Source organism: Scyliorhinus torazame, chromosome 10, assembly GCF_047496885.1.
Source record: "Scyliorhinus torazame isolate Kashiwa2021f chromosome 10, sScyTor2.1, whole genome shotgun sequence".
Lineage (NCBI taxonomy): Eukaryota > Metazoa > Chordata > Chondrichthyes > Carcharhiniformes > Scyliorhinidae > Scyliorhinus > Scyliorhinus torazame.
The window spans coordinates 63,352,565-63,379,946 of record NC_092716.1 but is presented as its reverse complement, the minus strand read 5'-3'; the positions used below and the strand labels follow the sequence as shown (position 1 = coordinate 63,379,946).

General features: G+C 45.5%; 1 protein-coding gene across 1 annotated transcript in view; it reads right to left on the bottom strand.

Annotated features, from left to right (window-relative positions):
- Positions 1–27,382, bottom strand: part of lonp2 (lon peptidase 2, peroxisomal) — a 260,350-nt gene that overhangs the window by 176,887 nt on the left and 56,081 nt on the right. The window contains exons 6-7 of the mRNA XM_072518204.1: positions 19,743–19,837; positions 10,278–10,536 (exon numbers count right to left, since the gene is read on the bottom strand). Coding sequence (XP_072374305.1) covers positions 10,278–10,536; positions 19,743–19,837 — 354 coding nt within the window. The remainder of the gene's footprint in view (positions 1–10,277; positions 10,537–19,742; positions 19,838–27,382) is intronic.

Below are 27,382 nucleotides of genomic sequence, written 5' to 3'. Positions count from 1 at the left end.
CGGAATTGTGGTCACTACTCCCAAAAGATTCCCTGACTGAAACCTCAACCACCTGTCCAGTCTCAATCCCCAATACCTAGTCCAGTACTGCCCCTTCCCTAGTTGGACTATCTGCATATTGCATCATGAAGCCTTCCAGGATACACCTTACAAACTCTGCCCCATCCAAGTCCCTAGCACTAAGTGAGTCCCAGTAGTCACGTGAGAGTACCCTTTAAGAAATGGGTGTTTAAGAAATGTACCTTTAAGAAATGAAGCTGCTCATGTTACTGGAGTGATGTCAGAGTGTGGGTGGGGCTGAGCTCTACTTCTGTTCTTATAGTTTCAGTTTGAGAAAGCTTGGATGTGTCTGTGAGCTGCACTGCTGTTGATCTCGGCCATGAAGGACTATCTCTTAATCATTTGGTGAATTCAGAAGAATTATAAATGTTCTCAGTCTTGAACGTAAAACCTAATGTGCACCTGTTTTAAGGTTTGTTAAGTCTTTTGGATGATAAAAGGACAGCATATAGGTTACTTAGTGTTTTATTCTTTGGGGGATGTATTTGATTTACTGGTTGCTAACATGTTCACTGTTTGTTTTAGAAAGGTTAACTTGAGTTCATAGAATAAACATTGTTTTGTTTCAACAACCACTGGTCCATTTTCTGCTATACTATACCTGTAGAGTGAGCCGTGTGCTCCCCATACCACAATCTAGTAAAAGTTGTGGGTCAAGTGAACTCTATGATACACTTTGGGATTCTCTAAACCCTGGCCCATAACAATTGGGGGCTCGTGGGGGATAAAAGTCTATCTATTGGATTGGCTTAGTGAACTTAAAGACAGTGAGGGGTGAGCATATTGTGGTTGCTTTTCAGGTGTGGTATTTTCGTTTAAGTGGGGAGTGTGTTGTGGACAATGGCTCTTTCAGAGGCTCTGAGGTTTTTGGGGGTGGAGACGGTCACACGCAGTACCTTACGGATAGAGACTAAAAGCAGACTGTTAGATTTGGCAAAAACACTGCAGTTAACACTACCTGACAAAATGCAAAAAGATGAGATAATTATGGCGGTGGCTAAGCACTTAAAGTTGCCTGAGATACAGTCTGACTCATTAGAAAAAGATCCAGTTGCAGATTAAGCAACTTGAACATGAAAAAGAACTAAAGCAGCTTGAATACGAAAGAGATAGAGAGGAAAAAGAAAGAGAGAGAGGAAAAAGAAAAGGAGAGCGAAGAAAGGAGAAAAGAAAAATAGCCCTAGCAGAACAAAAAGAAAGAGAAAGGGAGATACAGATCAGGGAAAAAGATAGAGAGAGTTTGTACTTCAGAAAATGGGCATGAAACATGACAGTCAGTTAAAATTGGCAGATGTAAAGAGAAACATACAGTTGGATGATAGTGATGACGATAGTGAGAAAGTGCATCAAAGTCAGAGGCTTGGTGAGGATCTATTTAAATAGGTCCAAGCATTGCCAAGGTTTGACGAGAAGGAGGTAGAAGCCTTTTTCATTTCATTTGAGAAGGTAGCTAAACAAATGAAATGGCCACTGGACATATGGGTATTACTGATTCAAACAAAGCTGGTATGTAGGGCTAGTGAAGTGTTTGCATCACTACCGGAGGAGGTATCTGGGACGTATGAGGAGGTGAAAATATCCTTCTTAGGTGCATATGAACTAGTGCCTGAAGCTTACAAAGGATTAGAAATTTAAGGAAAGAATTTGGCCAAACATACATGGAGTTTGAAAGGCTGAAACAGAGTAATTTTGAGAGGTGGATAAGGGCTTTGAAAATAGATCAAACGTATGAAGCCCTCAGAGAAATTATACTTTTGGAGGAGTTTAAAAATTCAATTCCTGATGTAGTGAGAACTCATGTGGAAGAACAGAGGGTTAAAACTGTGAGATTCGCAGCAGAACTGGCAGATGGTTATGAATTAGTTCATAACTCAAAGCTTGGTTTCCGACATCAGTTTCAGCCTGTGAGGGATAGAAACTGGGGACATGAGAAATACTCAAGTGGGAAAGGTAAAGGTGATCTGATGGGAGATAATAGGGAGGGTGTACCTCAGATTAAAAAAGAAATCCAGGAGGGTGGAAAAGAAATGAAAAGTTTCAAATGTTTTCACTGTAATCAAATAGGCCATGTAAAGTCACTGTGTTGGTGGTTGAAGAAAAGCACTGGGAAGCCTGATGTGGTAAAACATGATAAGACAGTGAACATAGAACACAGAACATTACAGCACAGTACAGGCCCTTTGGCCTTCGATGTTGCGCCGACCTGTGAAATCAATCTAAAGCCTGTCTACACTATGGGTTTGTTAGAGTGGGATAGGAAAGCCCAAGGGAAGCAAAGGAAGTGCAAAAGATTGTACAGCCTGATGAAGAGGTGATTGATAAGAAGGTGCCAGGTCACTTTAAAGAATTTACTTGTGTAGGTAAAGATTACTCATGTGTATCAGGAGCAGGTAAAGAAGTCACAATTTTAAGAGATAGGGGAGCTAGTCAATCTTTAATGGTAAGAGATGAGGAGTTATGTAGTTTGGGAAGAATGTTGACAGAAAAGGTGGTAATATGTGGAATTCAGGGCGAGAGGAGTAGTGTTCAATTATATAAGGTAGGTTGGAAAGTCCAGTGAAGAGTGGTGAAGTGGTAGTAGGAGTAATAGAGAAACTATCTTGTCCAGGAACACAGTTTATCTTGGGTAATGATATAGCTGGATCGCAGGTGGGAGTGATGCCTACTGTGGTTGATAAGCCAGTGGAAAATCAGACAACTGAATTGTTGAAGGACGAATATCCTGGGATTTTCCCGGATTGTGTAGTAACAAGGTCGCAATGTCACAGGTTAAGACAAGAGGAAAAATCAAAGAGTGAAGATGAAGTTGAAGTGCAATTATCAGAAACGATTTTTGATCAAAACAGGTGGAGGATGAGGCGGATATTTTTAGTTCAGGAAAATTGGCGGAGTTACAACAGAAAGATGTAGAAATAAAACGGATATATCAGAAAGGATTCACGGAAGAGGAATATGTGTACCGTAAAAGTGATGTCTTGATGAGAAAATGGAGACCTTTACATATGCAGGCGGATGAAAAGTGGGGAGAGGTTCATCAAGTAGTGTTGCCGGTAGGGTATAGAAAGGAGGTGTTGCGAGTTGCACATGAGATACCAGTGGGAGGTCATTTGGGAATAAGGAAAACTCAAGTTAAAATCCAAAAACATTTTTATTGGCCTGGACAACATAAAGATGTGGTTAAATTTTGTCAATCATGTCACACATGTCAAGTGATAGGGAAACCTCAAGCAGTGATAAAGCCAGCACCCTTAATACCTATTCCAGCATTTGAGGAACCTTTTACAGGGGTCCTAATTGACTGCGTAGGACCGCTTCCGAAAATAAAAAGTGGGAATCAATATCTTTTGACTACAATGGATGTGTCTACTAGGTTTCCAGAGGCCATTCCAGTACATAATACTACAGCTAAAAAGATTGTGGCGGAATTACTTAAATTCTTTACTAGATATGGACTACCCACAGAAATACAATCAGATCAAGGATCAAATTTTACCTCGAGGTTATTCAAAGAAGTAATGGATAGCTTAGGAATAAAACAATTTAAATCAATTGCGTACCATCCAGAATCGCAGAGAGCGTTGGAAAGGTGGCATCAGACATTAAAGACAATGTTGAGGGCTTATTGTCAAGATTATCCAGAGGATTGGGATAAAGGAATTCCATTTGTACTGTTTGCAATTAGGGATGCACCTAATGAGTCAACCAAATTAGTCCTTTTGAACTAATTTTTGGTCATGAGGTAAGAGGACCACTTATATTGATTAAGGAAAAATTGGTGGGTGAGAAATCGGAAATTACATTATTGGATTACGTGTCAAATTTTAGGGAACGATTAAAGAGCAGGTGAATTGGCCAGACAACATTTGAAAATTGCACAAAATGTGAAGAAACGGGTCGCAGACAAGAAATCCAAAGTTCGTAGTTTTGCCAGTGGAGATAAAGTTTTAGTATTGTTCCCAGTGGTAGGTGAACCTTTAAAAGCTAGGTTTTGTGGACCTTATCAGATTGAAAGGAAATTAAGTGAGATGAATTATGTGGTAAAAACACCAGATGGAAGGAAGACTCACTGAGTGTGTCATGTGAATATGCTTAAAAGGTACTTTGACAGGGAAGGAGAGAAAAAGGAGGTTTTAATGATTCTAACTCAAAGTGACAAACCAAATCCAGATGACTGTGATTTCGACATACCTCAAATTAAATTGGAAAATGAGGATGTTCTTAAAAATTGGGATAAATTGTTGAATTATCTTCCAGAGGAAAAATAAACTGACCTGAAAGAGTTATTGATATCGCATGGGCAAGTTTGTGGAGATAAATTGGGAAGTACTAAAATGGCTATACATGATGTAGATGTGGGAAATGCTGTTCCAATCAAAAAAACATCCATATAGACTTAACCCTTTAAAATTGGCACAGGTTAACAAAGAGATTGAGAGTATGCTTTAAAATGGCATAATTGAAGTGGGTTGCAGCCAATGGAGCTCACCCACAGTGATGGTACCAAAACCAGATGGTACCCAACGGTTGTGTGTGCACTATAGAAAGGTTAATGCAGTTACGGACTCTTATCCTCTCCCACATTTGGAGGATTGCATTGAGAAAGTGGGACAATCAGCTTTTATTTCCAAATTGGATTTGCTTAAAGGTACCTTTATCCAAAAGGGCGAAGGAGATTTCAGCTTTTGTGACTCCAGATGGTATATATCAATTCAAGGTTATGCCATTTGGCATGAAAAACGCCCCAGCCACATTTCAACAGTTGACTAGCACAGTCATTTCAGGATTGCCCAATTGTGCAGTATACATCGCGATCTGGTAATTTTCAGCCAGACATGGACAGAACATTTGAAACATCTGATGGAGTTATTCGATCGACTTCAGGAGGCGGGTTTGGTTATAAACCTAGCCAAAAGTGAATTTGGAAAAGCCAAAGTCACTTTCCTGGAGGAGTTTCCGATACCCTCGAGCCAAAGGGAAATTATGCGATTTCTTGGCATGAGTGGATTTGATCGAACATTTGTGCAAAAGTTTTGTAGCGTGATTGCTCCACTGATGGACTTGCTGAAGAACCGTCGCAAAGTTCAATGGGCAGCGGACTTTTAACAGGCATTTGACTGCCTGAAAACTGTGATAACCAATGCTCCTGTGTTGCAGAAGTGCAAGGGACTCTATGATCAGATTGAACTAAATTATCTGACTTTAAAGAGAAATGCCGAGGCGTAGAGGAATTGATGGATCGTGCAGAGACTTTCTTGTTCAAAGAGACTGTCAATCGAGAAGGATTTCAGTTGCACGAAGAATGGAAAAAATGGACTATATTATTGTACCTGTTTGCGTGTGTTGTTTTTTTTAAAACGAAAAGTATATTTATTGTGTGCATTTCTTAAAGGATGGTGAAATGGTGAAAACTGAAACCATCTTGAAGCTGATGGGAGTTTTTTTCTTAGGGGGGCAGGTGTCACGTGAGAGTACCCTTTAAGAAATGGGTGTTTAAGAAATGTACCTTTACGAAATGGAGCTGCTCATGTTACTGGAGTGATGTCAGAGTGTGGGTGGAGATGAGCGCTACTTCTGCTTTTTTAGTTTCAGTTTGAGAAGGCTTGGATGTGTCTGTGAGCTGCACTGCTGTTGATCTCTGCCATGAAGGACTATCTCTTAATCATTTGGTGAATTCAGAAGAATTATAAATGTTTTCAGTCTTGAATGTAAACCCTAATGTGCTCCTGTTTGAAGGTTTGTTAAGACTTTTGGATGATAAAAGGACAGCATACAGGTTACTTAGTGTTTTATTCTTTGAGGGGTATATTTCATTTACTGTTTGCTAAGATGGTCACTGTTTGTTTTAGAAAGGTTAACTTGCGTTCATAGAACATTATTTTGTTTTTAACAACCACTGGTCCATTTTCTGCTATACCATACCTGCAGAGTAAGCCGTGTGCTCCCCATACTACAATCCATTAAAAATTTAGGGGGGATGCTATTTACGGTAGTGAGGGATAGGTTTAGGTATTTGGGGATTCAAGTAGCGAGGGATTGGACGGGGCTCCATAAGTGGAACTTAACAAGGCTGGTGGAGGAGGCCAGGGAGGATCTTAAGAGATGGGATACACTGCACTTAACATTGATGGAGAGGGTCCAAGTGGTGAAAATGAAAATTCTGCCGATGTTCTTGTTTATCTTTCAGGCTCTCCCGATCTTTATACCAAAGGCCTTTTTCGGAAAATGGACACGATCATGTTCGGGCTTTGTATGGGCGGGGAAGGAGCCGAGGATGGGGAGGACCCGGCTACAGAGGCAGAGGCAGCAGGGGGGGTTGGCTTTTCCAAACTTGCTACATTATTATTGGGCGAAGAATGTGGACAAGGTGCGGTGGTGGTGGGAAGGAGAAGGGGGAGAGTGGGTTAGGATGGGGGAGGAATCTTGTAAAGGGAAGATATGGAATCAGCTGAGGAGGCATTTTAGGGGGGAAAGGATGCCGGTGCCAACGCCGTTGTGCGAGAATCATGGGTTTGAGCCGGGGGGGGGGGGGAGATGGATAGTCTATACATGAGGTGGAGGGAAGTGGGGCTGGTCAAGGTGAGGGACCTGTATTTGGAGGAACGGTTCGCCAGTCTGGAGGAGCTAAGGGAGAGGGTAGAGCTGCTGAGGGGGAGTGAGTTCAGGTATCTGCAGGTTCGGGTCTTTGCGCGAAAGGTCTGGAGGGGGTTCCCTAGGTTGCCGAGATACACCCTGCTGGAGCAACTGCTGCTTCCGGATGTGGAAGGGGAAGGAAGAATTGGGGAGTTATACAATTGGCTGAGGGAGCAGGGAGGCGAGCGGGTGGTCAAGGCGAAATGGGAAGCGGAGTTGGGAGGGGAGATCAATTGGGGAGTATGGAGTGAGGCATTGCGCAGGGTAAACGGGATCTCCTTGTATGCAAGGATGAGCCTGTTACAGTTTAAGGTGGTGTACAGGGTGCATATGACTTGGGCGAGAATGAGTGTGTTCTTTCAGGGGGTAGCAGATGAGTGTGAGAGATGTGGGCGGGGGCCAACAAATCACGCACACATCTTTTGGGGTTGTGAAAAATTGGGACGATTCTGAGCAGAAGTGTCCACGGTCTTAGCCAGGATAGTGGAGGAGGAGATGGACCCGGACCCTATGGTGGCGATATTTGGGGTTTCAGAGAAGCCGGAGCTCATAGAGAGGAAGAAGGCCGATGTCGTCGCCTTCGCCTGTCTGATTTCACGGGCAGCGAATTTTGCTGGAGTACGGCATCATCACCGGGGGTAGTGGCTTGGTTGTGTGACCTGTACGACTTCCTCCGGTTAGATAAGATAAAGGATGAGTTAAGGGGCTCTGCAGGGGGTTTAGAAAACGTGGGGGATGTTTGTAACCTTGTTTGAGGGGCTGTTCATTGTTGGGGGGGGGGGGGGGGGGGGGGGAGTGAAAAAGGGGAACAATCTTTACAGACTGTATGGCTGATTGTTGGGAAGTATGTTTTTCGGGGTGTTTGTTTGCTGTAACCTGTTTTGCTACATGTCTGTAATGAAATACATTTTTAAAAAAGGTAATCGAATTAAATACTTAAACTCAAGAATATTACTGGGACATTCATAATACTTTGAACAATGGATAACTATAATTCAACAATCTGGTTAGTATAAAACAGTATATCTTCCAACACCAAAGGAAAAGACAAAAGCATGGGCCTGGTAATATCTCCAAGCAGATAGTGCAGTGGCTGGTAACAGTGTGGTGGCTGGTAACAGTGTGGACAAGTCTAGACATAGAGAACCAGTTTTCTGTCACTCTTAGACGACACCCAAAGAGCAACAGGGCATTGCGTGGTAAAGCTGCTGCTGGAATTCTATAGATTTAAAAATCTATAAGAACTGTTGCCATCAGAAATCTTCTTATAATCTTTATTGTGGGTGGCACGGTAGTATAGTGGTTAGCACTGTTGCTTCACCGCGCCAGGGTCCCAGGTTAGATTCCCGCATGGGTCACTGTCTGTGCGGAGTCTGCACGTTCTCCCCGTGTCTGTGTGAGTTTCCTCCGGGTGCTCCGGTTTCCTCCCACAAGTCCTGAAAGACGTGTTTGTTAGATGAATTGGACATTCTGAATTCTCCCTCAGTGTACCCGAACAGGCGCCGTAGTGTGGCAACTAGGGGATTTTCACAGTAACTTCACTGAAGTGTTAATGCAAGCCTACTTGTGACAATAATAATAAAGTTTATAAAGAAGAAGGCATGAACTATTAAATCCAAAATATGCCTCGAAGCTAAATGTAAATTTGAAGTAGCTTGTGTATATAACACAACAAATAGGATTGGATTTTGTTTATTGTCACGTGTACCAAGGTACAGTGAAAAGTATTTTTCTGCGAACAGCTCAACAGATGATTAAGTACATGAAAAGAAAAGGAAATAAAAGAAAATACAGGAAGAAGGATCTGTCCTTGCTGAAAACAATTCTATTCCCTGTCAGGGACCTATAGAGAGCCATAATGTAATTAAGAAACTATTTCCTGAAGTAGTTTAAAAATGATCATTTTAGAATTGGTCACTGATTTTGGAACATTTCTGTGATTCTGCAAGTTGTCACAGGTTACCAAAATAACACACATCACACAGTTAAAATACTGCAACATTCTACTCAAGCCAATTGAAATATTATTTCAGAAATCACAATTTTGTATTTGGATTAGATGTCACCTTGCCCAAGTCTGGTCAGCTGTTCTTCATTTGGTAGAGTTAACTCTACAAAGATCATGGTGGAGTGCACAAAAATGAACTTTTAACTGACTACCATTTTACTACCGAGTCTACTGAATTTTACTACTGAATTTGCCTAACACAGTGGCTGAGGGCAAATTGTTTGCAGACATCAATAATAGTAGTTTACAAGACCAATTTACTATTCAACTCAGAGCTGCACTTTCTACATTCTGACTTCTGCACAGAATGTGTGTGACTGACTGACTCAGGGAGCAAAAGATCCAGATGCATACGGTTCTCCTTCTATTTTGTCATTTTACTGGTCTATTATTGAGTTATTCAAGAGGTGACAGAAATTTCAAATAAAGAACTAGAAGGTAAGAAGCATCACTTGTAGGAGGAAAGCAAGTGTAGTTGTTTAAAGGACCACTGTAGGAAAAAGACCTGTACAAGGGGATCGCTGACAAAACACGGTAAACAGCTGTTCATGGAGCAGGTCAGCCACGACAAAATTCTATTTTTTTTAATTTTCTAATCTAATTTAATATCTGCTAGGCAAGGATCAAACTGGGCCTTACCCTGGCCTGCATGTGCCAGTACTGTACCATAATACACTGACTCCGGAGTCATAAATGACTAAACCTGCTTCAAGTTTTAAGAAATAATGTATTATTATAATTGTCCAATGGTGTAATGGAGCTAGAGATTAGGAAAGTTCCCAGACTTTGGCCTTAAGTGCTCCCGCCTGCAGAGACTCGGTCCTGGTCTCTGCTAGCGCTAGGAATGGTCCCCAGGTGCGATTCCCTCTGATTTTACATGCAAGCGTATGCATGGAGGAGAGTTTGTGGAATTCTGTCAGATTCCCGGTATCAGGCCACCATTTTGAGTAGGCGACCCGATATCGAAGCCCCCTCACAACTCAAATCCTGTTGTTCCCCCGCCCAACTCCGCTGACAAGGAGGGGCACACTCTCCCCACCACCACGGGAATAAAGGGTCACCACCCAATAGCATGCATGTATGTGGGTGACCCAAACCCACCCAAATTGACACCCCCATCAGAGACGGCCACATCAGACCCCCCCATCCTCCATCAGACCTCCAACAGAACCCCCCCCCTATCAGACCCCGAACAGATCCTCTCCGAAGACAGATGCTTGTGGATTGTTTTATTTTCCCTTCACGCTTGAATGTATTGCTATTGCCTTGCTTTGATGTTAACCACAAATGGCCTTTGCTACCCTGGATTAGCAATGGCAAAAATCAATCAGCATTGAACTTCTGATCACTACCCAGTAGCCTTTGGTGGAAGCATGCATGTGTTTATATTGAGTAATGACAGGATTGAGTACAGTTATGGTACTCCCAACCCAGGTTAGACATGTACGCGAGTAATACTAACTGGGCAAATTACCAGAGGGTGACTAAAGCTTTGAAACCTTATCATTGTAAGAGATCAACACTTCTGGGATGTGTGTGGATAAAATTGAAGCACTCATAAATATCAATGGCATAATACCTGTGACCACGAATATCAGATTGATCACATACGCCACCCAATGCTATCCTGTAAAACTCCCTGCCGACGGTCTTTGCTATAGATCTGCCCACGCTGGTCTTCCCCACACCAGGCGGTCCCACAAAGCAGAGGATAGGTCCTTTCAGGTTGTTTTTAAGTTGTCTGACTGCAAGGTACTCCAATACCCTCTGTTTGAGCTTCTGCATTGCATAATGGTCACTGTCAAGTAAAATTCTTGCAGCATGAAGATCTAGGCGATCTGTAAACCAATCAGAAATGATTTGTTGCAAACAGACATAGAGTATCTTATAATGTAATTAAACATACTGAACTATATTCCAATTTATATTTTCAATATAAGGAGAATTGTGCCCCTGAAAAACTATGGGCTCAATTCAACTAAATGGGAACAAAGTCCCATAACAAGCGTGTTTAGCAGAGTGTTTCCCGGTGCTCGCAGAGTGTTTCTCGGTGCTCGCAGTGCCAAGAAACACATGGATATTCAATGCGACTCACGCGGTATAAAATGTCTCAGCGGGGAAACGCGCGGCCGAGGCTGTACATAGCCCCGTTTTGTAGACTGGGGAGCTCCGAGGCCCCGAAGCAAACCACGATCCCCCCCACAACACGAACACACTATGGGTGGGTCAAGGCCCACCCCTGCACCTGCCCCTCAAGATCCATGCAGGGCATCCCTGCCCTAGTGCGTGCATGTAAATGCCTGCTTGGCACTTTGGCAGTGCCAACCTGGTGCCCTGCCCATGCCAGCTAGCAATGCACCCAGGTGGCACTGCCAGGGCTCGCCCAAGGTCTCCGAGGCGAAGGGATGAATCCCAAAGTCATAGGTACCTCGGGAATCTGCACGTTAGAGTGAAACTGTCTCGCTCTAATATGCAGATTTGCCAAAAAGTGATGCTGCCCACAATGTGCGAGATTTACATCGCGACGCGGCGTTGCAAGCCAGGTAGATCCCTGGAGTGGGGTCTTCCACCTTTTATCGGCTATACTGAACTCCAGTGAGCTGCTTCTCAGATGCAGTGTGGTTATTGGATTGCGCCGCATGAAAGCAAGTGGAACAAAACAGAATATTTAAAATACTTTTGAAAAATGTTGATCTCAGGAGGTGGCACAGAATGTATAGAGGTGCACAGAATGTAAGTTTTAATCCAACCAAAATAATTGGAATTTCATAAAAATTCAGGTTGATGTAATTGCACATCACCAACAATGTTAAAACTGGCAATATCTTCTTTCCCAAAAGTACCGTTGGCTGCAGGAATTTGGTTGAACAAGGATCAGTCACTCTCTGATAACTCACTTAAGTGACTTTCTTCACACGCGGGTCCTACACTATATTTAACATGTGGAGCAGCACAGTCAAACCACATTCTGTCTTATTGACATGGTCACATCTATGCATATTCCACCAGGGGTGAATGGAAAGTGACCATAAATGCCGACTGATTATTTTCCTTCTAGGCCGAGAGCACTGAAACAACAATAGAACATAATGTCACCCCAGCTGTGGCCATCCAAATCAGCTCAGGTTGGTTTAGGCACTGGTTTCCATTCCAAGATAAACCATTTAGGTTGTTTACCAGTCATATTAAATCCTGAAATACAGAATGCAGTCTTCCATGTCTGGTTTTGTGGAAACATTTTATTTTACTTCAGCAATGCCATTAATTACAAGTTGTTTCTGTATCTAAATAAATCACACTGAACACACCAATCGTTGTTTTAAGGCGTGACAAGAGTAAACGAACAATATTTTTTCTTAAAAACGTCCAAATAAGTTGGATGATCTCGCATCAGTACAAATTAATTTTGGTATTATTTTCTTGGAATTTCCAAACATCAAAAACCTCATTTTGCTTTCAATCAATTTTCTACAGTTTTGTACACTGCACTACTTTGCATTAACCAGTGAGTGAGTTTTATCACTCCAGAGACAGCTGTTTGGTGGATTGTTGATCTATATTTCCCTTTACACTTGAATGCATCTCCATTGCCCTGCTGCAATATAACACTCTTGCTAGGATTGTCAGCTCCTCACCACATCAAATACAGCCAAGCGCTTTGACCTCCCCTGGGGGGGGGGGGGGGGGGGGGGGGGGGGCAATTACTACGCCACCTCTCTTGAACGGGGAGGGGGAGCAGCAACACCAGCAGTCTGAACCGGAGGGCTGGGGCGGCACGATGGCACTCTGAACCAGGGGGCCACACTGTGAACAGGTGAGGCACTCTGAGGAGGATAGGGACTCTGATGGGAGATGGGGAACTCTGATGGGGAGATGCAGTTGGGCAGGGAGGCAACGTTTACATTTTTAACGGGGAGAGGGGGACCTTCCAATGGACTTTGGAGGGCACCATCCTTATTTATTGACCGCGTTTACCCAACGCGGGGAATACCGCGTCAGGGACATGTTCGAAAATACCAGCACCAATTCATAATAATAATAATCTTTATATGTATCACAAGGAGGCTTACATTACTGCTGCAGTGACGTTAATGTGAAAATTCCCCAGTTACCACACTCCGGAGCCTGTTCCGGTACATTGAGGGAGAATTCAGAATGCCCAATTCACCTAACAAGCCGTCTTTCGGGATTTGTGGGAGGAAACCGGAGCACCCAGAGGAAACCCACGCAGACAAGGGAAGAACGTGCAGACTCTGCACAGACAATGACCCAAGTCAGGAATCGAACCCGGGTCCCTGGAGCTGTGAAGCAACAGTGCTAACCACTGTGCTATCGTCATGCCCGTATGAATCCCAGCTGAGAGGCCTGGGGCATCAAGGTGGGGCGGAGATTTAGGTTTTCAGATCATTAATCGGATGCAAATAGTTGCAAATCACCCATTTGCTTGATGCCGCTGGTGCAAGGTGTGTATATCGCTGCCGCCGATAGCAGTGACCGGAGCGTCGGAACATGCCGAATTTGGCTGTAGCTCAATTCTCCGCCAGATCGGGAACCCTTCCACCAGCGGCGGGCAATGGAGAATCCACCCTTATGTTTCCTATTCTTTCTGGTAAATAATGTTACTTGTTTCTTAAGGCCTGACACGGTGATCAATGCAGTAGCATTTAACATATTGCAGAGAATGAAAAAATGCAAAAAATCGCTTATTGTCACAAGTAGGCTTCAAATGAAGTTACTGTGAAAAGCCCCTAGTCGCCACATTCCAGCGCCTGTTCGGGGAGGCTGTTACGGGAATCGAACCGTGCTGTTGGCCTGCCTTGGTCTACTTTCAAGGCCAGCGATTTAGCCCTGTGAAAGACGTCCGAATCTACGTTAAATCTGATGAGTAGATGATCACAACAGGACTGTTTGCAAAGGGATCGTATTGAAGAACTGTAACTTCCCAATCACAGAGTACAAAGCAATTAACTGCACTGAACCATTAGGAACATTACCAAAGCAACTTCATTCGACAAGAATGTGCATTTACACAAAACATACAAATTTGTACTTTTCAAATATACATTATGGTCAATTTTCTTCTAAAGCCAGTAAAATGCAGATAGTGAATCAGGCAATGAGAATTATTAATGGATTATCACCTATAAATAGTATAAAGCAGAGCAACAACTAACAGCAGCTTTTCAATGCATTACACATTGATTTCCACTATAAATAATTTCATGTCACTCTCGTTACCCATCAACAATTAAACAGCTGTAGCTGTACATTCCAACTACGTGAATGTAATAACATCAAGCTAGTGTGTAAATTGTGTATGAATATATCAAATGTTTTTAATAAGTTTCCAACTACAAGAAGCAGCACTTGTCCTCCATGTATTTAAAACAAATCCCCCAAGGTGGTTTAATGGGAAACATAATCGTAAATGATTTTTATGAGAGAATTTATGCAAACTTAAGCCTTTCAATTCACTTTTAACATGTTTAATCAGTAAGTAGACAACTGTTAGTATAAAAGATTAGTCAGTGAGACAAAGGCAAAAGAAGAATAAGATTGTATAAATGGTGAAATGTATGGGAAGAGCCCAAGTCAGAAAAGGAAAATACTCAAACTGGCTGAAGAAAAGAAACAACAGGTCAAAATAATAATAATCTTTATTATTGTCACAAGTAGGCTTACAGTAACACTGCAATGAAGTTACTGTGAAAGTCCCCTAGTTGCCACACTCCGGCGCCTGTTCGGGTACACAGAGGAAGAATTCAGAACACCAATTCACCTAACAAGCACGTCTTTCGGGACTTGAGGGAAGAAACCGGAGCACCCAAAGGAAACCCACGCAGACACGGGGAGAACGTGCAGACTCCACACAGACAGTGACTCAAGTGTGAATTGAACCCGGGACCCTGGTGCTGAGAAGCAACAGTGCTAACCACTGTAATAAATAAAAAGAAGCAAACCGCTTCATGGCTCTTGATGCGTATGCAATGGGTATCCAATAGGTCTGATCGTCTTGCTGGAGTAAGACTGCACCTAAGCCATTTTGACTTGCATCTGTCGAGATTTTTGTGGGCTATTTAAGCTTGGAGCTTGTATTGATTGTTGTTTGAGGTCCAGTCATTCTGCATTATGACGTGGAGTCCACTCAAAATCAGTGTTTTTCTGAATCAGGTTTCGTAGAGCAACAGTTCTTGAGGATAAGTTGGAGATGAATTTCCCGAGGAAATTTACAAAACCAAGAAACCTTAGTACAGCTTTCGTGTCATTTGGTTGCTGTATTTTCTTTATTGCTTCTATCTTTTCTTCATCCGGTCTGATACCATGGCTGAGATGGTATCACCTAGAAACTTTAACGACGAGGGAGTAAATGTGCATTTAGACTGGTTTAATTTTAAACCATACTGATGTACACGTTTGAATACTTTCCTTAGCTTAGCAATATGCTCTTCCTCAGTGGTAGACCATTTAATGATGTCATCCACATAGAGTTGAACACCATCTATGTTTTCAGTCATTTGCTCCATAATTCGATGAAAAATCTCTGAGGCAGATATGATCCCGAAGGGCATTCTATTAAAGTAGTACCTTCCATAAGGCATGTTGAATGTGCAGAGGAGTTTGCTGGAGTCGTTACCGGTAGTCTTCAGCTGTCTTGGCGCCTGCAGGTGGTCCATCGAGTCGATTTGCTGTTGAGGATCCATTTGCTGCGAGGATATTCTCAGTGGAACAGTCAGTATCGGAACTTTTCATTTTCTTTCCTAATCTTATTACCAGTTGTTCTTAAAGCTTCTTTTTACCTGGTACCATGTTATATTACAGAATTGTAATATAAATATTGCTCATTTGTCTTGCCGAGTTGTATTGAATTCTCATGATAAGCAGTCAAAACCATCCAGACGATGACAAATTATTTATTGAGTAACAAAATTATATGCTCGTGAGTTCTTTCACTTTAATACATCGACTAGTAAAACAAATAACTCAGATTGGATTAAACTAACAATTATGATAATACACAGCACTCTGATCTGGTCACGTCTTCACTCTAGCTGTCCTACACACACACAGCAAAGAAAGAGCGGGAAACTCCTTACATAGCTCCTGTTAGTGATCATCTGTCTGTACTGACTTCACATTAACTAAACATGTATTAGCACATAGAGATCACTACAGTTAGTATGGCACTTCACTTCTCTTCCTTCTATTGTAATTTTATTTCTCTGCATTATATATCAGCAAAATAAACAAAAGCTTCATGTAACTCCATATACTGAAACCCATGTAAATTCTCCCCACTAGAAAACACATCCTAGCCACTCTCCTTCTGCTCCTAGATGTGACACAGCATGATATAGTGTAAGAGGAAAAAGATTATAAGGCTTCTTTGCTTCCAAACAAACCACCATGTTATCACACAGGCCATCATTCACCTTTTCTTCCCAACACAGACCCAGAAACATCCAGTGGGTTCCCAGGGACGTTAAATAAAAATGAACTGGAGAGGCACTATTTGGAGCGCAAATGAGAAGCATGAGTTGAGACTGAGAGATGACGAAGAAAGTGCTGAGGCCACACCAGAGTATGGTGTCTAGTTTTGGTCCCCTTACCAAAGGAGGGTATACTTGCCATAGAGGGATCTTCACCAGGCTGACTCCTGGGATGGTAGGATTCTCTGATGAAGAGAGACTGGGGAGACTCTGTATTCTCTAGAATTTAGAAGAATGAGAAGTGATCTCATTGAAGCATAAACATTTTTAAAGGACTCAACAGGGTAGATGCATGAAGGATATTTCCCCTGGATGATGGCGAGTCTAGAACCAGCGTACACAGTCTCAGAATAAGAGGACAGAGATGCGGAGGAATTTCTTCACTCACAGGTTGATGAATTCTCCAAACCAGAGGTGTGTGGACTCCCAGTCCGTGAGTATGTTCAAGTCAGAGATCAACAGATATCTGGAAATTAAAAGTATCAAGGGATATGGGGATGGTGTGGAAAAATGGCATTGTGGTTGAAGATTAGCCATGATCTAGTTGAATAACGGGAACAGGCTTGAGGGGCCGAATGGCCTACACAGGTTCCTATAATCCAATGCCCAGGGGATGAGGAAATATTGGCACTTGTGATCCAGTTCGAATGGCTCCTACTTTTAAAAGAATGCTTCCAGAGTTTCAAACACTGCTGCCCAAGAACCAAGGATGGTCTCCAAGAACAGACAGCGATATCAGGTTAATAAAAGCATTCACACCTTTGGGTGCGTTCCTCTTCATCAGTTTCCATTAACAAGTCTTTTTTAAGGCAAAACAATGCTACATGCATCACAATTCCCAAATCCTTGTAACCCTAGCCAGATTATAGCCAGAGTGCAGGGTCAAAATGATGGAAAATGGAATGCACGATATTGGGTGCGATTTAACGGCCACGTTGCACCCGGCGTGGATCTGGGCCCACCGGTTAAATAACGAGAGAGGCGAAAATTGGGATCCTTGCCGGGCCCAAATCAACCGATTCGCCATCTAATCGGCCCGCTCCCGGTGGCGGGTTCCAGATTTCGCCCAAAAGTGGCGAAAAGATCATTGACACCAATTAAGATCAATCTCCATCACATTACCGAGATGCAAGTCCAATCTAACGGCCATCTGGGAACTAACCAGCTCCCCAGCGAGCTATCATGCAGGCATCGTTTAGCACTCCTTTATTAAAAAATGAGAAGCTGGGGCAATAGCTGCTGTGGATCTGAGGAGGTGAATAGCCATTTCCAATCTCCAGCATGCTGCGCCAGTGCTTGGGGTGGGGGGGGGGGCTGCACAATTGAAGGCTACTGCTAATAAGGAGTTGGCATTGTTAGTTATGTGAGCACTTCACAGCTTCTAATTACATTCTCGTGGGTACACGTGCCATGTCTCACACGAGTATTATTGTCTAGCAATCCAATCAAACGGTAAGACCTGGATACTTTGCCTGAACCCTGGAAGTGACAGCACCACAAAGGCAGCAGCCAACAGTCAAACACTCACAAGCTGGGCTTCAGCACTGGGGATATCTTCACGACCAAAAGCCTCCCTAATCTTCCCGACACAGGTCTGGAGTCTGGGGGCTCCTGTTGTGGCCAGGGTGATTGTGCAAAGCAAGGTTTTCCGACACAGTTGGACGGTGGATGGCACTGAGAGGAGGTGGGACACGCAAGGTTGTAGGAGGCTTGGGAGATTTCAGGGTCCCGGGGTGGAAGCCGTAACTGATTGTCAAGTCTCTCTCCTTCTCCAATTCCTTACAGATACAAAAATGGATGGTGTTGTTGACTCTGCACTCACACCATCCTCTGAACGGTGTCTGCATCGGGGGCTCTTAATCTTGGACCACTGTGCCCGGGGAGGGGCTGCAGGCAGGCCCGCTGTGGAGAATAATGTGACAGAGGTTTCAAATGTATCAGGTGTTATATGTTTAATGGTAAACATTTGAAACTTACATTGCCCCCAGCTACAGACCCTGGATGCACATCAGAGGTGGAGGCGGCCTGCTGCATTTGGCACCCTGTGGCCTTTGATGATTGTCCTCTGGAGGGCCTGGAGCCGAAGGGCCCCAGCAGACTTACCGGTATCATTGGTATTGCTGTGCCACCTTGTTCTGCCCACTGTCCTCGAGACGCGCCGGTGGTGGGGGGATGGATATGGATGAGGTGGTGACCGCCATCGTCTTCCTGGTGGCAGGCACCAGGTCAGCCTCCAGGCCTCCCTCCTCCTAGATGGTGCCTATAGGACCCTGGGGTCTCCATGGGACGGAGGGCAGCTAAAGTGAGCTCCAGACGCCTCAAGAGTCATCTGGCTCTGCCAGTCATGGCGGCTCCCCATTGTCTGCACCATGGTGCTGGCGCCTTTAGCGATGGTCCACAATAGCTGGGACATGCTCTGGAATGCCTCGGCAATGTCTACCTACGTCTGGGCCATGCTCCGCAGTGCTTCGGCAATGTCCACCTACATCTGGGCCATGTTCCGCAGTACCTCAGCAAAGTCTACCTACGTCTGGGCCATGTTCCGCAGTGCCTCGGCAATGTCCACCTACATCTGGGCCATGTTCCGCAGTGCCTCAGCAATGTCTACCTACGTCTGGGCCATGTTCCGCAGTGCCTCGGCAATGTCCACCTACATCTGGGACATGTCCCTCAATGACTGGGACATGATTTTGAGGCCCTCAGTCATGAAAAATTCCAGGCCCTCAGCCATGAAAAATTCCAGTCACTCTCTGATAACAGGTGTGAATTGGCCATTTAATACTCTTAATTGGCTTCCCCCTACTTACCAATAGGAAAATGGCCCCAGGTGGATTAGTAAACTAGCACACCATTTGATAGCCCAAATTTTCACAACCATCTGCCTTTGTGCACACCTCTTAAAGTGGCAAAAATAACCTTACATTGTATTACTGATATCTCAAAACAATTAAAACAAAGATATCAGAATTCAAGTGACATGGTTAATTGAGTATAACTAAAAAGAATTGGTCAACCACCTTGTGATCTACTATTTCCCGCCAGTAGTTTCATATTATATTATTATTTGTGCACAATAGCAGTCATTGTTTGTACAAAGGCAACACAGACGTAAAGCATTCTTTAGCAATCTACAGGCATGTGTAATATTCACTACGTAAGCATTTATAGAACATAGAACAAACAGTGCAGAAGGAGGCCATTCGGCCCATCGAGTCTGCACCGACCCATTAAGCCCTCACTTCCACCCTATCCCAGTAACCCAATAACCCTCCTAACCTTTTTGGTCACTAAGGGCAATTTATCATGGCCAATCCACCTAACCTGCACGTCTTTGGACTTCCTGTGAACTAACTGTTGAGTGCAAGATGAAAAGCTTTGAAAGTGATCTCTTTCTTCATCGGTAGTCAAGTTCTGTACTGCCAAACAACTATTTGTATTGGAAATTAATTATCATAGAATCCTTACAGTGCTTCGTCCTCTCAAAATAAATTATTTCAGTTCTATGAGCATTTGTTCATCTTTTTTTTGCTTCTGGGTTACTGAGAGTAGCTTCTTACCTGTTGTGCTTTTATTCCAAGGCAGTTCCACCATTAGTTCCAGGTAATTCCTGGTCAAAGCAAACTCCGGCATAGACTGAGGCATCTTCTTTAACCTGCAAAAGGAAAACCTTATTGGTCAACATAAAGAACATGAACGTGGAGTTTTCGATGAGTTCTTCTCAAACTTTTACACCCATTCTATCCAACTGAACTTGGGGTCACTTTTGTGATGGGAGAAGTGATTCAAACCACCCAAAAACAGATAGAAAATATTTTCAAATAGTTAAAATCAGAATTATCCTGGGGATGAGCTTTGAAGCATGGATAGACAATTTAATCCAAAAGATATATCTGAATCATTTACTAATTTAAAATGAAACATAGGAACATATGAAACAGTGAATGGAATCTCAAAACATTTAATCATGATCCAAGGGTGGCGCGGTGGTACAGTGGTTAGCGCTGCTGCTTCACAGCACTAGAGATCTGGGTTCAATTCTAGCATGGACATGCTTCTTCTGTCAGCAAAAGGACATGACCTTGTGTGTGAAAATATGTTGCTTCTAGCAAAGTGTCATGTGAGAGTACCTTTAAGAAATGGGTGTTTAAGAAATGTACCTTTAAGAAATGGGTGTTTATCAGTGATGTCAGAGTGTGGGTGGAGCTGGGCTGTCTGTCAGCTTTCTACTTTCATTTTAGGCTGTTTGCTGCAGGGTGTGTTTTAGTTTTGTTTTCAGTGTTGGAGCTGAAGCCAGTCCAAGCAGGTGTACTGCTGTTCTCTCTGCCATCAAAAGACTATCTCTTGATCGTTTGGTGAATTCAGAATTATAAATGTTCTCAGTAGTGAATGTAAACCTAATGTGCTTCTGTTAAAAGGTGTTTCTTTTGTCTTCTGGATGTTGTTTGGGAAGTTATTAAGGATTTCTTCGTGTTATATTCTTTGGGGGTTGTATTTGAATTAATGGTTGCTAAGATGTTCACTGTATGTTTTAAAAAGGTTAACTTGATTTCATAGAATAAACATTGTTTTGCTTTAAAAAATACTTTTCCATTTCTGCTGTACCGCACCTGGAGAGTGGGCCGTGTGCTCCCCATACCACAATCTATTAAAGGTTGTGGGTCAAGTGAACTCCATGATACACTTTGGGGTTCTCTAAACCCTGGCCCATAACAAAGGTTGTGAGCCATTCAACAAGCCCAACCAGTGTAGTTCTAGCACAATTAGCATTCTTTTATTTTTATAAATTTAGAATACCCAATTATTATTTATTTCCAATTAAGGGGCAATTTAGTGTCGCCAATCAACCTAACCTGCACATCTCTGGGTTGTGGGGGAGAAACCCACGCAGGCATGGGGAGAATGTGCAAACTCCACACAGACAGTAACCCAGGGCCGGGATTCGAACCCGGGTCCTCAGCGCCGCAGTCCCAGTGCTAACCACTGCACCACGTTCCGCCCTCCAATCAGCATTCTTTAGCAAGTGTTATCCAATTGTGGAATAATATCCAATGCCCACAGGGTGCGATGAAAAGCGGGAGAGATGCCGTTGATTTAAAAGCGGGAGAGGAGCCAGAGATTTAAGAGCGCGAGAGAGGCGCAAGAGATTTAAAAGCACGAGAGAGGAGCCGGAGATTTAAAAGAGCAGGAGAGGAGCCGGAGATTTAAAAGCGCGAGAGAGGAGCCGGAGATTTAAAAGCGTGAGAGAGGATCCGGAGATTTAAAAGCGAGAGAGAGGAGCCAGAGATTTAAAAGCACGGGAGAGGAGTCGGAGATTTAAAAGCGCGGGAGAGGAGTCGGAGATTTAAAAGCACAGGAGGGGAGCCGGAGATTTAAAAGTGCGGGAGAGGAGCCGGAGATTTAAAAGCGCAAGAGAGGAGCCAGAGATTTAAAAGCACGGGAGAGGAGTCGGAGATTTAAAAGAGCAGGAGAGGAGCCGGAGATTTAAAAGCGCGAGAGAGGAGCCGGAGATTTAAAAGCGCGAGAGAGGAGCCGGAGATTTAAAAGCGCGAGAGAGGAGCCAGAGATTTAAAAGCACGGGAGAGGAGTCGGAGATTTAAAAGCGCGGGAGAGGAGTCGGAGATTTAAAAGCACAGGAGGGGAGCCGGAGATTTAAAAGTGCGGGAGAGGAGCCGGAGATTTAAAAGCACGAGAGAGGAGCCAGAGATTTAAAAGCACGGGAGAGGAGTCGGAGATTTAAAAGTGCGGGAGAGGAGTCGGAGATTTAAGAGAGTGGGAGAGGAGCCGGAGATTTAAAAGAGCGCAAGAGGAGCCAGAGATTTAAGAGAGTGGGAAAGGAGCCAGTGATTTTAAAGCGCGAGAGAGGAGCCGGTGATTTAAAAGCGCGAGAGAGGAGCCGGAGATTTAAAAGCGCGAGAGAGGAGCCGGAGATTTAAAAGCACGGGAGAGGAGCCGGAGATTTAAAAGCACGGGAGAGGAGCCGGAGATTTAAAAGCGAGAGAGAAGCCGGAGGTTTAAAAGCGAGACAGGAATTTAAAACGAGGAGCCGGAGATTGAAAAGCGCGAGAGGAGCCGGAGATCTAAAAGCGGGCGAGTTCAGTAAGGAGCAGAGAGAAACTGAAGAGTGACGTCACAGGAGGGCTGTGATTGGATTGGCCAAGCGAGGACATGCTGGTAAGTAGTGGTGACTGGTAAGTAGTTTTTCTTAGTCTATTTTTGTTGTTGTTTTCTGGCATTGTAGTTGTATAAGTTAACCTAAGGTTTAAGACAAGGCTAGATTTCCCAGACCTGTGTCATTCTCCTCGTGTGCAATGTGGGAGCTCAGGGACACGTCCACTGACCCTGGCTCCTTCACGTGCAAGAACTGTGTCCAGCTGCAGCTCCTGTTAGATGCTTGATGGCTCTGGAGCTGCGGATGGACTCACTTTGGAGCCTCCGCGATGCTGAGGAGGTCGTGGATAGCACCTTTAGCGAGTTGGTCACACCGCAGATGAAAATTACTGAGGGAGATAGAAAATGGGTAACCAAAAGGCAGAGCAAAGGTAGGAAGGCAGTGCAGGTGTCCCCTGCGGTCATCTCCCTGCAAAACAGATATACTGATTTGGATACTGTTGGGGGAGATGGCTCACCAGGGGAAAGCAGCAGCAGTCAGGTTCATGGCACCGTGGCTGGCTCTGCTGTGCAGGACGGCAGGAAGAAGAATGGCAGGGGTATAGTGATAGGGGACTCAATCGTAAGGGGAATAGACAGGTGGTTCTGTGGACGCAATCAAGACTCCAGGACGGTGTTCCGGTGGCGGCTATGAAGGAGTAAGTCGCACATTTGGTGGTTCCCGCTCTGGTCGGACTTTTGGACCTTTCCCCCGACTTTTTTCCGGTTTTAAGTTGTAAAGTCGAAGGCTGAGGCAATTGGGCACCGTTTCCACGTATCGGTGTATGGAGGGAAGAACCAGAAGTGCATGAAAAGGCAGAAATAGAAAGATAGGCAAGAGCTGTGCTGAAGCTGCAGCAGGAGACAGCATGGCCGAGGACTGGACTCCTGGTGTGTTGGCCCAGCGATCAACGGAGCAGTTGATGCAGGTCATCCAGGACGGCTTTGCCAAGCAGAAATGGGACTGCCTGGACCCGATTAAAGAGTGGATTGATTGGGTGGAGCACAGATTGGACGCCCAAGATCGGGCAATCCAGAAGGTTGAGAAGGCGCTGGCTGAGCAGGAGGAGCATCAAACTGCCGTGGAGCTGGAGGTGGGGATGCTGCGGGACCAGCAGAAAAGGCTTCTGGAGAAGGTGGAGGACCTAGAGAATAGGTCCCACCGGCAGAACATAAGAATTGTAGGGCTCCCGGAGGGGTCGGAGGGAGCTGATGCTGGGGCATACATAGCAGGTATGTTTGAAAAGCTGCTGGGGGAGGGGACATTCACCTGACCCTTGGAGGTGGACAGGGCGTACAGAGCGCTTGCGAGGAAGCCGCGAATGGGGGAACCTCCGAGGGCAATGGTGGTGAGATTCCACAGGTTCCTGGACAAGGAATGTATTCTTCAGTGGGCCAAGCGAACGCAGAGCTGTAAATGGGACAACAGTATCCTGCGGGTGTACCAGGACCTGAGTGTGGAGGTGGCTAGGAAAAGGGCAGGCTTCAACCAAGTTAAGTCAATCTTCTTCAAGAAACAGGTGAAGTTTGGGCTGCTGCATCCGGCTCGTCTCTGGGTCACATATGAGGATCAGCATCATTATTTTGAGTCGCCCGAAGACGCGCTGGACTTCGCGAAAAGAAAAGGACTGGTGTTGGGCTGAGAACTCTCGAACTTTGATGCAACGTTTGGCTCATATTGTTTTTTTATTATTTTTTCCCTTCTGTTTTTGAGTTCTGTTTAAGAAGTGGGGGGGGGGGGGGGGGGGGAAGTTTATTCGTTTTCGGGCTTTTTTCTTTTTGGTGAATGTTGGCAATGCCTTTTTCTTTGATGTGCACTTTTGTGGGATGGAGGCGTGCTTGTTTGGGTTTTGGTGTTTTTTCTTTTCAGCTGGGTGATTGTGTGGGGATCGTTAGATGAAGGAATTTGTTTGTATGAGCGGGTGGGGAGGGGAGTGAGGGAACAATAGGTGGGAGACATTTTGGTGCCGTGACAGGGGCCACCAAGCTAACTGGATGAGCTAGCTCACGGAAGCGCAGTGTGGGGTGTGCATATGTTTAGGTTATTGTATGGGTTAGGTTTTAGAGTGGTTGCTAGGCGGGGGGGGGGGGGGGGGGGGGCTAGTTGTTCTGCTGACGAGGGAGGGACTTTGGTTGAGGGACAAAGAGGAGGTCGGTGGCGGGGGCTGCCCGGGGGCGGGTCGGAGGAGGCACGGCGCATGGGCTGGAGGCGGGCCCAAGAAAGTGGATGGCTGATCGGCAGAGGGCAGGGGGCACTTTGCCCCCCAACTAGGTTGATCACCTGGAATGTTCGAGGGTTAAATGCGCCGGTTAAGAGGACGCGTGTGTTCGCGCACCCAAGGGGACTGAAGGCGGACGTGGTAATGCTGCAGGAGACGCACCTTAGAGTAGTGCACCAGGTTAGATTGAGGAAAGGCTGGGTCAGTTAGGTCTTCCACTCGGGGCTGGACACAAAGACTAGAGGGGTTGCGATCTTGATTAATAAGCGGGTGATATTTGAGGTGGGTAGAATAGTTTTGGATGTGGGGGGTCGATATATTATGGTTAGTGGTAAGCTGGAGGGGATGAAGGTAGTGCTGGTTAATTTATATGCGCCAAATTGGGATGACGTGGAATTTATAAAGAGGATGTTGGGGAAGATACCGTACCTGGACTCGGACAAGCTGGTCATGGGAGGGGACCTTAATACAGTTATTGATCCTGGCCTGGATCAGTCATGCTCAAAAACAGGCAAGGTGCCAGAAATGGCAAAGGAACTGAAAGGGAGGGTGGATCCATGGAGATTTAGGCAGCCGAGGGTGAAGGAGTTCTCCTTCTACTCCCACATGCATAAGGTATACTCCTGGATCGATTTATTTGTTTTGGGAAGGGCCTTGCTGGCAGGGGTGGTGGACACAGGGTACTCGGCGATCACAATCTCGGACCATGCTCCACACTGGGTTGACCTGCAGGTTAGTAAAGAAAGCAATCAGCGCCCGCAATGGAGGTTAGATGTAGGGCTATTGGCGGACGAAGCGATGTGCGAGAGGTTGAGGAAATGCATACAAAATTACCTGCAGGTAAATGATACGGGGGAGGTCTCAGCAGCGTGGTTTGGGAAACGCTGAAGGCAGGGGTGAGAGGAGAGTTGATCTCGATCCGGGCTCACAGGGACAGGACGGACAGGGCAGAGACGGACCCACTGGTAAAAGAGATGTAACAAGTCGACAGGAGGTACGCGGAGACTCCAGAGATAGGGCTTTTAAGGGAACGGCGGAGGCTACAGGCAGAGTTCGGCTTGTTAACCACAGGGAGGGCAGTGGAACAGCTCAGAAAGGCAAGGGGGGGGCGATCTACGAGCATGGTGAGAAGGCTAGCAGGGTGCTTGCACAGCAACTCAGAAAGAGGGAGGTGGCTTGAGAAATAGGGAAAGTTATTGACGGGGATGGGAACTTACTTGGGGATTCGGCAGGGCTGAGTAAGGCGTTCGGGGATTTCTGCAGCAGGCTGTACAGGTCGGAACCTCCTGCGGGGACGGAGGGGATGAGGCACTTCCTGGAGGGGCTGACTTTCCCGATGGTGGACGGGGAGGTGGTAGAAGGGCTGGGGGCCCCAATCGGGTTGGAGGAGATAGTGGAGGGCTTGAACGCCATGCAGTTGGGTAAGGCCCCGGGACCGGACGGGTACCCAGCGGAGTTCTACAAAAAGTTCTCCGGGATATTGGGATCGGTGCTGATGAAGGTGTTTAATGAGGCAAGGGAAAGAGAGGTTCTGCCCCAGACGATCTCACAGGCCACAATTGCGCTTATCCTGAAACGGGACAAGAACCCGGAGTTATGTGGGTCTTACAGGCCGATTTCCCTGTTGAACGTAGACGCCAAACTGTTGGCCAAACCTTTGGCCTCCAGGATTGTGGATTGTGTACCGAACGTCATTGTGGAGGATCAGACTGTGTTCGTTAAGGGCAGGCAGCTGGTGGCCAATGTAAGAAGGCTGTTAAACGTGATCATGATGCCCCCGGAAAGTAAGGAGGTGGAGGTAGTGGTCGCGATGGATGCGGAAAAAGCTTTTGACCGGGTTGAGTGGGATTATTTATGGGAGGTTCTGGGGCGGTTCGGATTTGGGAGGGGCTTTATTGACCGGGTCAGGTTGCTGTACCAGGCCCCTGTGGCAAGTGTACGGACGAACAGGATGATTTCGGACTATTTTAGCCTGCACCGGGGAACGAGACAGGGATGCCCCCTCTCCCCACTGCTGTTTGCTCTGGCTATAGAGCCGCTGGCAATTCCTCTGTTGGCCTCAAGGGGCTGGTCCAGGGGGGGCACAGAGTCTCGCTGTATTCGGATGACCTGCTTCTGTATGTTTCAGATCCAATTGAGGGGATGGAAGAAATCATGGAAATTTTAGGGTAATTCGGCCGGTTTTCGGGGTACAAGCTTAATATGGGGAAGAGCGAGATGTATGCGGTCCAGGCGAGGGGTCAGGAGAGGCGACTGGGGGAACTGCCGTTTAGGTTGGTAGGGTCAGTTTCAGGTACCTAAGTATTCAGGTGGCGCGGGATTGGGACCGGCTACATAAATTGAACTTGGCCCGGTTGGTGGATCAGATGAAAGATGATTTCCGGAGATGGGATGCACTCCCGTTGTCTCTATCTGGGAGAGTCCAAACTATGAAAATGACGGTCCTCCCGAGATTCCTGTTTGTATTTCAATGTCTCCCCATCTTCATTCCGCGGTCCTTTTTTAAGCGGGTCAATAAAGTTATTGCAGGCTTTGTATGGGGGGCAAGTCCCCGCGAGTGAGGAGGGTAATGCTTGAGCGGAGTCGGGGAGAGGGAGGGCTGGGACTGCCGAACTTTAGCAATTATTACTGGGCGGCTAACATAGCCATGATTAGGAAGTGGCTGGTGGGGGGGGGTCGGCTTGGGTGCGTATGGAGGCGGCTTCTTGCAAGGGCAGAAGCTTGGGGGTGCTGGTAACTGCGCCTCTGCCGTTCCAGCCGGCGCGGTACTCCACCAGCCCCATGGTGGTGGCGGCCTTGAGAGTCTGGGGGCAATGGAGGAGATATGTGGG